Source organism: Bos indicus, chromosome 6 (genome assembly GCF_029378745.1).
Source record: "Bos indicus isolate NIAB-ARS_2022 breed Sahiwal x Tharparkar chromosome 6, NIAB-ARS_B.indTharparkar_mat_pri_1.0, whole genome shotgun sequence".
In the NCBI taxonomy this organism is placed as follows: domain Eukaryota; kingdom Metazoa; phylum Chordata; class Mammalia; order Artiodactyla; family Bovidae; genus Bos; species Bos indicus.
The window spans coordinates 69,667,302-69,679,904 of NC_091765.1; the positions used below are offsets into that span (position 1 = coordinate 69,667,302).

At 34.6% G+C, this 12,603-nt stretch overlaps 1 protein-coding gene across 14 annotated transcripts in view; it reads left to right on the forward strand.

The window, feature by feature from the left end:
• The window catches only part of FIP1L1 (factor interacting with PAPOLA and CPSF1), a 65,006-nt gene that overhangs the window by 25,204 nt on the left and 27,199 nt on the right, over positions 1-12,603 (forward strand). For all 14 annotated transcript variants that reach the window (XM_070791434.1, XM_019962761.2, XM_019962752.2 and 11 more), the window contains 2 exons: positions 9,849-9,942; positions 11,689-11,845. In XM_070791434.1, coding sequence (XP_070647535.1) covers positions 9,849-9,942; positions 11,689-11,845 — 251 coding nt within the window. The remainder of the gene's footprint in view (positions 1-9,848; positions 9,943-11,688; positions 11,846-12,603) is intronic.

A 12,603-nucleotide genomic window follows, 5' to 3' on the forward strand; every position in this document is an offset into this window, starting at 1 on the left:
TGCTTTTAATTACTTTCAGTTACAGACTTAAATATATAAATTATGATCAGATGTTTTGGTCACAGCACCTAAAAGAAAAGTAAAAGGAGGAAACATGTCTAAATTTTATTTCTTCGATTTCTTTTCTTTGGGGATTTCCATTATATATTCCCTGTGGGAAGTAAGAATTTTCTCGTCAACTTGCTTTGATAAAATTTCTTAAGAGAAAATAAACTTACTCATTCTCAAAAGGGTATTCATCTGAAAGTCAAAAATATTCTGACTTTTCAGTAAATATCCAAATGATAATTGATGCAGACCAAAATATATTATTTATAGCCTTAGAATAGTCTCAAGTTGCATATATTATTTTAATAAGCTATAGAATGATAATTTGCATATATGACTGTTACTTTAAAGGTATCCTCATTGATATTTTTGCAGATGTGTTATATAATGTTGATCTTAGTTTTAAAATTAATTAATATATTTTTTTATTTTTGTCTGCTCTGGATCTTTGTTGCTGTGCAAAGCTTGTCTCTAGTCGTGGGTAGCAGGGGTAATCTCTAGTTGTGGTGCGTGAGCTTCTCATTGTGTTGGCTTCTCTTGTGGAGTATGGGCTCTAAAGCAAGCAGGCTTCAGTAGTTGTGGCTCATGTGGTTAGTTGCCCCAGGGCATGTGGAATCTTCCTGGACCAGGGATCAAACCCATGTCCCCTGCATTGGCAGGTGTAGGTTCTTAACCATGGGAACCAGGGATCTTAGTTTTTAAAGCTGCAATTCCCCTTGAAGAACCAATAGAAAATTTTGAGTTGTTTTGAATAAAGAAAAATTAGATGTGACAGGTGTGGAGTGGTGTTTGAGTCTTCAACTTTTAATATTTCTGTGGAACTCAAAATTTAATAGCAGTGTTACTAATATAATTTCTAAATAACAATTAACTTTGTTATTATAGTGTATGAAGAAACACTTGGATTTATATTTAACCTGGCCAGCGACATGGAGAGCCTATTTAATGATCCCCAAAGGGCCAGACAATAGAGTGTTGTGTTCGTCATTCTACTATTGATAATGAACCAGTAGCCATATTGGTAGAAAGAGAATGACTACTTTCTTAAACTTAGAGCAGTTTCATGACATGGACATTGGATTTGGATATTATATTTGGGTTTGCACTTATGTTAATTTAGGATAGTTTCCTTAAATGTCTAGGCCTCTGTTTCCATGATTGTAAAACGATGGGGCTGGACTATTTTATCTGAAAAAGCACTTCTAATCCTGAATTATTTATTTTCTGGCTAGTCCCTGGTTTACATGGAAGAGGAGATTTGAGAAATTAGGGAGTTTGCCTAGATTCATGGCTAAGTAAGAGGCAAAGCCTCTTCACCTTCAAATGCTGCAGGTCAGGAAAGTTGACTTTCATAAGCAAAGCCACAGGGATACTTAAAATCATTTATTTTAATGTAACTTTAAACTTCATATTTGTTGCTTTTACTGCTACTGTTTTAGCATCTTAAGTTTCTTTTATATAAGTCATTTGACTTACAATTTTTAACTTAGTTTTTCTTTTGATGTAAGTTTATTTCTTGAAATAAATTGGCCATTTTATAAGGAAGATATTAGTTCTTTAATCTGAAAGTGATACATCTCAGTACTTAGACTGTATAACTCTCCCCACACTTCGCCTTCTCCCTCCCCACCCCCCCCCCCCACCAAAAAAAATGGTTTCAGTAACTTAGAAAACTCCTATTCTGATTTTGTGATTAATGTCGGGGGTATTTATTAGGAATTTTGGCACTGTATTTTCAATGAGTATTTTGTGCTTTTGAAAACTAAAAGTAAAAACTGTAGCTGAAAGCTGCACACACTTTTTTGAGCAGAAGATAGAAAATGAGATTCCAGCTCTTATAATGAATATAACTGAGAAATGAGGAGTTATTTTTGAAGCATTCCTTAAGTGTATATAAGAAGAGTTGTACAATGGTTGAAATCCATTTCATAAATTACTGTATTTGGAGACACAGACTTTTCTCACCATGTTACTCTTAATTTATATAGTACTGTGTTTTTGCTTTTTTTTTTTTTAACTCTTGAAGCTAACTGTAAAGAATAATACAGTCTAGTATAGAGTCTAGTTTGTTTTGTTCATTCAGATTTGTTACTCTTCTAAAGCCAGTTAATGAGAAGAATGAAGTAGTTTTAATGAACACAGAAAATTGGAATTGGCGTTACAGATGATTGCTATAATCTTATCCAAGTGTTCAGTTTATTTCTGTATTTTGTTTCCATTTTAAATTTTAAACTGTGCTCCTTTTAGTTTATTAGTTGCAAATTCTACGTTGTTTCCCCATCTGTTTGCCTTGAAGTGATGGGACCAGATGCCATGATCTTAGTTTTCTAAACGTTAAGCTTTAAGCCAACTTTTTCACTCTGCTCTTTCGCTTTCATCAAGAGGCTCTTTAGTTCCTCTTCACTTTCTACCATAAGGGTGGTGTCATCTGCATACCTGAGGTTATTGATATTTCTCCCTGCAATCTTCATTTCCACTTGTCCTTCCTCCAGCCCAGCATTTCTCATGATGTACTCTGCATATAAGTTAAATAAGCAGGGTGACAATATACAGCCTTGATGTACTCCTTTTCCTATTTGGAACCAGTCTGTTGTTCCATGTCCAGTTCTAACTGTTGCTTCCTGACCTGCATACAGGTTTCTGAAGAGGCAGGTCAGGTGGTCTGGTATTCCCATCTCCTTCAGAATTTTCCACAGTTTATTGTGATCCACACAGTCAAAGGCTTTGGCATAGTCAATAAAGCAGAACTAGATGTTTTTCTGAAACTCTCTTGCTTTTTCGATGATCCAGCAGATGTTGGCAATTTGATCTCTGGTTCCTCTGCCTTTTCTAAAACCAGCTTGAACATCAGGAAGTTAACGGTTCTCGTATCGATGAAGCCTGGCTTGGAGAATTTTGAGCATTACTTTACTGGTGTGTGAGATGAGTGCAATTGTGTGGTAGTTTGAGCATTCTTTGGCATTGCCTTTCTTTGGGATTGGAATGAAAACTGACCTTTTCCAGTCCTGTGGCCACTGCTGAGTTTCCCAAATTTGCTGACATATTGAGTGCAGCACTTTCACAGCATCATCTTTCAGGATTTGAAATAGCTCAACTGGAATTCCATCACCTCCACTAGCTTTGTTCGTAGTGATGCTTCCTGAGGCCCACTTGACTTCACATTCCAGGATGTCTGGCTCTAGGTGAGCGTGAGTGATCACACCATCGTGATTATCTGGGTCATGAAGATCTTTTTTGTACAGTTCTTCTGTGTATTCTTGCCACCTCTTCTTAATATCTTCTGCTTCTGTTGAGTCCATACGATTTCTGTCCTTTATCGAACTCATCTTTGCTTGAAGTGTTCCCTTGGTATGTCTAATCTTCTTGAAGAGATCTCTAGTCTTTCCCATTCTATTGTTTTCCTCTATTTCTTTGCATTGATCACTGAGGAAGGCTTTCTTATCTCTCCTTGATATTCTTTGGAATTCTGCATTCAAATGGGTATATCTTTCCTTTTTTCCTTTGCTTTTTGCTTCCCTTCTTTTCACAGCTGTTTGTAAGGCCTCCTCAGACACCCATTTTGCTTTTTTGCATTTCTTTTCCTTGGGAATGGTCTTAATTCCTGTCTCTTGTACGGTGTTCATGAACCTCCGTCCATAGTTCATCAGGCACTCTGTCTATCAGATCTTGTCCCTTAAATCTATCTCTCACTTCCTCTGTGTAGTCGTAAGGGATTTGATTTAGGTCATACCTGAATGGTCTAGTGGTATTCCCTACTTTCTTCAGTTTAAGTCTGAATTTGGCAATAAGCAGTTCATGATCTGAGCCACAGTCAGCTCCCGGTCTTGTTTTTGCTGACTGTATAGAGCTTTTCCATCTTTGCCTGCAAAGAACATAATCAGTCTGATTTTGGTGTTGACCATCTGGGGATGTCCATGTGTAGAGTCTTCTCTTGGGTTGTTGGAAGAGGGTGTTTGCAATGACCAGTGCGTTCTCTTGGCAGAACTCTGTTAGCCTTTGCCCTGCTTCATTCTGTACTCCAAGGCCAAATTTGCCTGTTACTCCAGGTGTGTCTTGACTTCCTACTTTTGCATTCCAGTCCCCTATAATGAAAAGGACATCTTTTGGGGGTGTTTGTTCTAGAAGGCCTTGTAGGTCTTCACAGAACCGTTCAACTTCAGCTTCTTCAGCGTTACTGGTCGGGGCACAGACTTGGATTACCGTGATATTGAATGGTTTGCCTTGGAAACGAACAGAGATCATTCTGTCATTTTTGAGATTGCATCCAAGTACTGCATTTCGGAGTCTTGTTGACTATAATGGCTACTCCATTTCTTCTAAGGGATTGCAGCCATGAAATTAAAGGACACTTACTCCTTGGAAGGAAAGTTATGACCAACTTAGCATATTAAAAAGCAGAGACATTACTTTGTCTACAAAGGTCCATCTAGTCAAGGTTACGGTTTTTCCAGTGGTCATGTATGGATGTGAGAGTTGGACTATAAAGAAAGCTGAGCGCCGAAAAATTGATGCTTCTGAACCGTAGTGTTGGAGAAGACTCTTGAGAGAGTACCTTGGACTGCAAGGAGATCCAACCAGTCCATCCTAAATGAGATCAGTCCTGGGTGTTCATTGGAAGGACTGATGTTGAAGCTGAAACTCCCAATACTTTGGCCACCAGATGCAAAGAGCTGACTCATTTGAAAAGACCCTGATGCTAGGAAAGATTGAGGGCAGGAGGAGAAGGGGATGACAGAGGATGAGATGGTTGGATGGCATCACCGACTCAAGGGACACGGGTTTGGTGGACTCCAGGAGTTGGTGATGGACAGGGAGGCCTGGCATGCTGCGGTTCTTGGGGTCGCAAAGAGTTGGACATGACTGAGCGACTGAACTGAAGTTCTTTTTTTAAGCTTTTTTCCAATGTCATAATTCTTTTAAACCAATTCAAACTCTTTTGAGAGGAATAATAAAATTCTATTACAGTGTAGAATTACTAAAATATTTAAACCTGCTTGGGTTTCTTATAATAGACAAACCTAAGACTTTTGATGTGGATGTTAAATGAGCATTAAATCTAAAATTGACTTCCTCGTTTGTTCTTGCACTACTTACTGTTCTATCTTAATTTGTATACTGAAAAAAATGAGATTTGTATACTGAAAAAATGTACCTGTTCTTCAAAGCATTTGAGCACTCTGAATGCATATTGCTATATTGTGTGGCTTGTAAGATTTTATGTGATTGCACATATGAAGGTCTTTATGTTTTTAAATTACCTGTAGAAGCATGTCTTTTCCTATCAGTGATACACTTAAAAAATGCAACTGAGCTTAAAATATGGTAATCTCTACCAAAAGTGGATCCTGCTGTTCCTGTTGCAAACAGATTGGTAGATAGTATATTTGGAATCCAGTGTATAATATTTACTCCACTCTTGTTCTCCTCTCGATCTAAAATGTCCTTCCTTCCCATCTGATATGGCTAAATCCATTCTACATGTCTTCTAAGGCTTTTTCCTAAGTAACTTAAAAAAATGTAAGATCAATTTTCATGCAGAATTGTTACAGCCGTCTATTCAGTTTATGACCTGAGTTAGATAATCATACCACCAAGTACATCTGTCTTTAATTTGGAAATATAAAATAGTCACATTGTACGTGTTTTCCTAGAGATTTCAGTCTTAAAATATCTTCTGCTTTGTTCTTATTAGAATCTCTGTTGTGAGAAAACTACATTCATAGATTTCTGCAAGGATATGTGTTCCATTCCTTTTGTTTTTTTTTTTAGAATAGAGGTTCTCAACTTTCTTTGAAGCAGTAAGCCCTTTGAAAATTTGCTGCAAACAGTGGACTCTTGCCTAGAAAATACATGTATATTTATGCACATATTTAGGTTCAGAGACTTCTTGATTTCTCTGTATCCCATGCATGCTAGTTAAGAACTCTTGCTCAGAAGTACAATTAAATCCTTAGGGCAAGCCTGACCATCAAGAGGGCAGTGTTCTCAAACCACATTGTTTTGCTCCCCCGATTAAATTGCTTTTATTGACTAGTACATTGTTATGCTTCACCCAGTATGGAGGAAACTTGAGAAACAGGATGTGAAATTCACTTCTGTTTTGGCTATAGTAATATTGGAGACTTTGTCACTATTTCATTGTTTTTCAAAGCATTAGATTGCCATCCATTAGTGGGGTATTAGATCAGTTTGGTGGTCTGAGCCACCAAATATTAATTGATTTTAGTTTTTTTCCCCTGTATTATATGTAAATATTAATAAAGGCATATTTGATTTTAATGTTACCATTTTCCTTTATAGTGTTAGTACTGTTTTATGAAACTTCTGTTTTTGTTTTTTATATAATGTATATGCTGGATTCCTGTGTAAAATATATTTCCTAAATAACTGTTTTGTGGTTTAAAAGCTTAAAAAGTACTGCAGTCTATCATACTTTCTTTTAAGATATAATCAAAGGAGAAACTTCTTGTCTTTTTACTATCTATAAAATGGGAGAGGTAAAATGCTACCTCATAGGATTGTTATGAGGTATAAATATATGTAAAATGCTTAGAACAGTGCTTTCCTAGCACCATAGTAGGTGTTCAGTGAATGCTAGCTATCATAATTACCAAGAAAAGTAATCTTCAGTGCTGGTGTTTTTTTTTTTATCTTAAATGCACACTAGAGACTTTTGTTATTAAGAATGTCCTTTATTTTGGCTGTCAAAAAATAAACCAAGAGATAAATTTGTGGCCAAAGATTAATAACTAACCTTTTGTCCATCTTCCCTTGGTCCCGAGTTCATTACTTTAGGTTTTCTGTTGTATCTATGTAAGCAGCTCTCATACCCTTTCTGGAACATCAGAGTTCTCAAAATATGGCGTTTAATTTGATTCCATTAAAATTTCAGAGTTGTTTTCATATTCATCTGTGTTAGGAGGAGAGGTAGAGGTTCTTGTGAATATTTACTGCCTGTATTAAACTAGTTGATGAAACAGTAGCTGCCACCATGGTTAGTTGCTGTCTTTTCACTTTTTACTATGTGATTGAGTCTAATATAGAGAAGAGAATCTTGATACTCCATTAACTGTTGTCTGCCTTACTGAACAAGATTTTAAGTCCAATTAAATCTGTGCTTTGTAGAAATCCAAGTTATAGTAGATCTTCATGGTGAAGCTCTTCTAAATCTTTTTATACATTGAAATAGAAAGTGGTGCATGAGAAACTTTAAAAATAATATGGTTCAATATTGTTCTCCATAATGTGGCATCAAAATTGATACTTAATTATTCTGTGTTAATATTAAATATTGTCAAGGTAAATGTTACTGTGATACATATGTATCTTTTCTAAAATAACAAAATTTCTCATCAATTTCTAATTCCTAATAAAATTTTTGATTCAGTTAAATCAATTTGTATGGTAACAGTGCTTGGGCAAGGAGATGTTACTATTATGGAAATATAAGGAATTGCAATTTTTTAGACTCCCTCTAGCCATATGTGTTTGTTAAAACTAATTTCTCATTTGTATGTTTTTAGAAACATAGTATTTGACATTTTGAATCTTTAGTGATAGCCTGCTAAGTCACTGCAGTCATGTCTGACTCTTTGTAACCGTATGGACCATATCCCACCAGGCTCCTCTGTCCATGGGATTCTCCAGGCAAAAATGCTGGAGTGGCTGCCATGCCCTCCTCCCTGGGATCTTGCCCACCAAAGGATAAGACACATGTCTCCTGCAGCTCCTGTATTTCATGCGGGCAGATTCTTTACCACTGAGCCATGGGGAAGCCCTTTTAGTGATAGAGAAATCCATTTAAAGCTGAAAAAGATAATCAGACTTCTCTATACTGAAGATCAAATTTTGTTAAATGAGTACTCCCATATGGCCCAGAATTTCTGAAAGCACAAATGCTTACAAATCCATGGTCAAAGTTATAGAATCTTTCCCTTTTGTTACTTTTAACAATTTGGAGGATTTGTAATGCAGATTGCAAACCCAAACAACTTTGTGAGAATTTATTCTTGACAGGAATAAATTTAAAAAGAGTGGAGTGGGGAGAATCCGGTGATTGAGAACAGAAGAGAATGGAAAAGAAAACAGAGTAGAAATAAGGATTTTTACAGTGAAGTCTAGGTACAATAAATGGTGAGAGAAGTCCAGACCTCAGAAAATACATACCTTTATCTGCTGAGACGTTAAAATCTGAGATATGTTTTTATATGGGAGAATGGGTGGCATGTGCATTTCATGTGAAATTATAGTGGTCATAGCTTTATAAGTATTCTAAATTTTAGGAAAAAATTACAGCAGTATTTGTTTTGTCAGAAGTATATGAATTTTCCTAATCTGTGAATGTTAGGATAGTTTCCCAGCTACACTAAAGGATACAAGTGAAGGAAAATCACTTTTGATCTTTGAGATCATGAGGAAACTTGGGGAGGTCAGTGACCCAGGCATAAAATCAGTAAGGCTTGAACATTTAAAAAAATATATTGATAGAAATCTTACATGGGCAGGATCAGTAGTTAAAGACATTTTAAATGATATTATAGGCTTTTTATAGGGCTCTCTTTTTCTGAGCATAAGATTATTTATTGGTCATTTCAAGGTTTACTTGAGACATATTTCCACCAATTCTTGCTTTCCAAAAGTCCTAAGTTTTTCAAGGGCTGCTGTATCTTGCTGGAAGGCAGCATGGCTCAAGGGAAGGAATCTGAGGCTTTGAAATCAGAAAGACTCAGATGTGTAAATTAGTTTTGCCATTTAGTTATTACTGAGGTCAGTGATATCACTCTAGCTCTAGCTTTATCATCTGACTGGTATATGTTAATTTTCTTTAAGGGTTATGGTGAGGTTTAGGTATAGAATGTAATTGTTCAACAAATAGTAGCTGTTGTTACTAGTCATTTTAAGGAACCTAACTTGATGACTGTGGAAGGATTTATTGTATTTTGATTGTTCTAAAATTTTAAAAGCACAGTTGTTCAGAACTGAAGTACAGATAAAGAGAAATTCATCTAATTTGTGTCCATTTTTCATTGCCAATGCCTACAAGTGACTTTTGTATTTTATTAACCATATGCATTTTTATAAAGTCCTTAATTACATGTATAAATGGCTTTTAATGTTATTTTATTTTTTTAAATTTAACTTGTTAGATTTTCCTATTAAATTTGCAGCATTATTTTGTGATAGATTGTTTTTCCATCTACTTACAAACTTTAATAGTTGTAAATACAGTTGGAGGTGGGCCTGGTATTTAAATATTTGAAGCTTTCTAATGGCAATGCAGAACTGGTTCCCTTTTTATTGTTTTCTGATGCTCAGAATAAATTACTAAGAAAAATATTCTTTGTGTCTCAGAATGAGCATTATATATTTTCAGGCCCTTTTGAAGAATTTTTTAATCTGTAATATAACTGTGGTATGTATTACAATTATAGTGGCCAATAAATTTTATTTCCATTTGTTTAGCATGTCCTACCTGTTTCAATTACACAAAGGTAAATTCAGTTGGAGAGTACTAAAAAATAATAAACTTTAAAGAAAACCTTCAAGTATACTTAAAAATTAGCATTATGATTATTGTTAGGTGTGCTAGTCTTAGCTCATTAATAAAACTTTTTACCTAAATGAAGTTTTTTCCAAAGTGTGTTGTGATAGTTTTATTTTAAATTACATTGCAAAGGGTTTTGGGCTTTATTTCTTTTTTTTTTTGGGGGGGGGGGGGGCTTTATTTCTTACCTAATATGTATATACTGTCCAAACATCTAGTTAGGTGAAACTGAAATGATTCACTTTTTACGTTACAGGAGATTACCTGGGGCAATTGATGTTATTGGTCAGACTATAACTATCAGCCGAGTAGAAGGAAGGCGACGGGCAAATGAAAACAGCAATATACAGGTTTAGTATTTTATGAATTATTATCTTTAAATGAAAGATTATATCTATGTTCTGGTTTAATTTATTCAGTCATAGCACTCTCCTATGTGTTAGGTACTTTTGGTGCTTTTAATACAAAGGGGATTTAAAATGTGAATTAATCACTGCAACATAATCACTATGTTATTATAAAACTGTTCTATTTAAAATGTATAACCTTTGGATATTTTTCAGTAAAATTTCTTTTCCTTGCTATGAGTGTGATATATAGACTCATTGGACTAAAAAAGGAAGGTATGGGAAAAGTTTAAAGAAAATAAAATCATCCATAGTTCTGCCATTTAAAGACAACTACTCTTAACATTTTGATACACCTTTTCCTCGTCACTAAGTCAGATTGGGACAGATACAACTACAATTATATTTTTGTGTATCCATTTTTTCCCATTTAAAATTATCATTTGCATTTTTCTATATTCTTAACAATTTGATTTAAAATCTCCTCTTGATAGATTTATTCTGTGGCTGTACCATAATTTATTTAATGTGACATTTCTGAGAGAAATAGATCTCATGCTTTTCAGTTAAAAGGATGAAAGGAGATGAGTTATTAGTAGCTTGGATAACTCAAGTTTGAACTTGAGTAACTTAAGATTTTCAGCTGTTAATTGACCACACTTTTTCATTATTAATTTTCTTTCTCTAAGTACTTTAAAAAATATCCAAAGTGTTCTGATTCTTATTACTTTTAATAAATTAATCATATGAATGTTCTTTTTAGCACCTTTAAAGGTAAATTATTCCTAAACTGGAAGATAATCCTCTTTCTTTCCCCCACAATTAAAAGGCCATGCTTATTCTTAAAATAACTCTGCTTTCTACTTTAAAAAATAGCTTTTCAACATAAGCCTTACAAAAATTACTGTACTTAAATGTAGGAAAAGTTAATGAAAGGAAGGATTATCTGTTCAAATGATATGCTTTAGCCAGCAAGGATTTGAAAAGTATAAATATATAACATTATGTTGCCTGCTTTTTCTGTTTTTCCCAAACACATTTGCACATTAGAGTCTGTCAGGGATCTTGTAAAAAATTCATATTTCTAGGTGCCACTCTCCTGTAGGTTTGATGCTTGTCCCTTACCTATTCACAAAGATTGGTATTTTGTAAATACTTTTGCCTATTGAGTATAAACCCTTGTTCTTAAAGTTCCAAGGCTCGGATGAAGAAGCTTTTTATATATCCAGTGCCTGTTACTTGCACCCTATTTGATGCATGCCGTACAACCTCTTACTTTGCAACCTGAGATGACAGGCTTTGGTATAATGCATATCTGGTTCTGCTGCCGTCTTAGTTTCTTAATTCTGATATCTGTGACTAATGATTATAATGCCTTAATTTGAATACTTTAACTTTGGTTGAGTAACAAAGATAATACTCATTACATTTTATTTGTGAAATACTTAATTGTCTCTTGCTTACAACGTTATTAAATCTCTTAGTTATTCCATAAGAATTTTACTTGTAATGATTCACTTTTTCCTAGGCTTTGACTATGAACATTTTTAAAAGTGTGTTTGAGTGTATACTCACATATGTGTAATGTTCACTCATACCCCATGCATAGAACAGTTAGTCCTACTTCTCCAAAATACGTGTATGTGAATAAAACTTATTTCTTAGATTAGATGAGATTCATTTACTGCGTTTACTCTTAGATAAGAATATTTATTCACCTTTTTACTTAACTGTGCTCTATAATTTTAGGTCCTTTCTGAAAGATCTGCTACTGAAGTAGACAACAATTTTAGCAAACCACCTCCATTTTTCCCTCCAGGAGCTCCTCCAACTCACCTTCCACCTCCTCCATTTCTTCCACCTCCTCCAACTGTCAGCACTGCTCCACCTCTGATTCCACCACCAGGTAAATAGTAAATAAGACATTTGATTCTGAAAGAAAAATAGCCTGTGAGTGTTTTGAAATTTTGAACTTAACAATTAAAGTATATATTTGAAAACAGAATCTTCACTGCATTACATTAAAAGTAGTAGAATAAGAAATTTATGCTCAATCTTCAATAGATTCACACTGAATCAGATGTATATGTGTCTTAACAATTTCAGCAAAGCAAAGAGGCAGTGTACTGAAATAAAGACAAGTGGACTAAAACTGTGTTCTAAAAATATGATAGTGATTCCCCAAATTAAAGTTGCTGATTGTGTATGTATAAACTCACATTGAGTCATGTTACCTTGTTTTGAAAAAAAAAAAAAAATTAACGCTACTTTTAGAATTGCATAGGTTAAAAAAAATTATGAAGAGAATGAAATGAAAATCTCAAGTCCAGTTGTCGTCTTTCTTTGTATACTGGTTTCCTTTTTGGAGACTGTTTCTGGGTGCCAGGGGCCTATTAAGCATGACAGAAAATTAATGTCAGTTTTTATAATATTCTTAGCCACTTTTGGTTATTTATTAAAAGCTAGATCAGTGGTAGTAGGAAAAAATTTACAAATAATTCCCTAATTGTATACTTTCAACTTTTGTCTGATAGCCTTCGTTATTTTATTCACAATAGGCTTTTAATATTTATAACCCTTAGCCGGTTTTTAATGAAACTAACCAGATTGAGATAATTATTTTCTTCCTAGGGAGAGCTCCAGTAATAAGGGTTAAAAATTAGC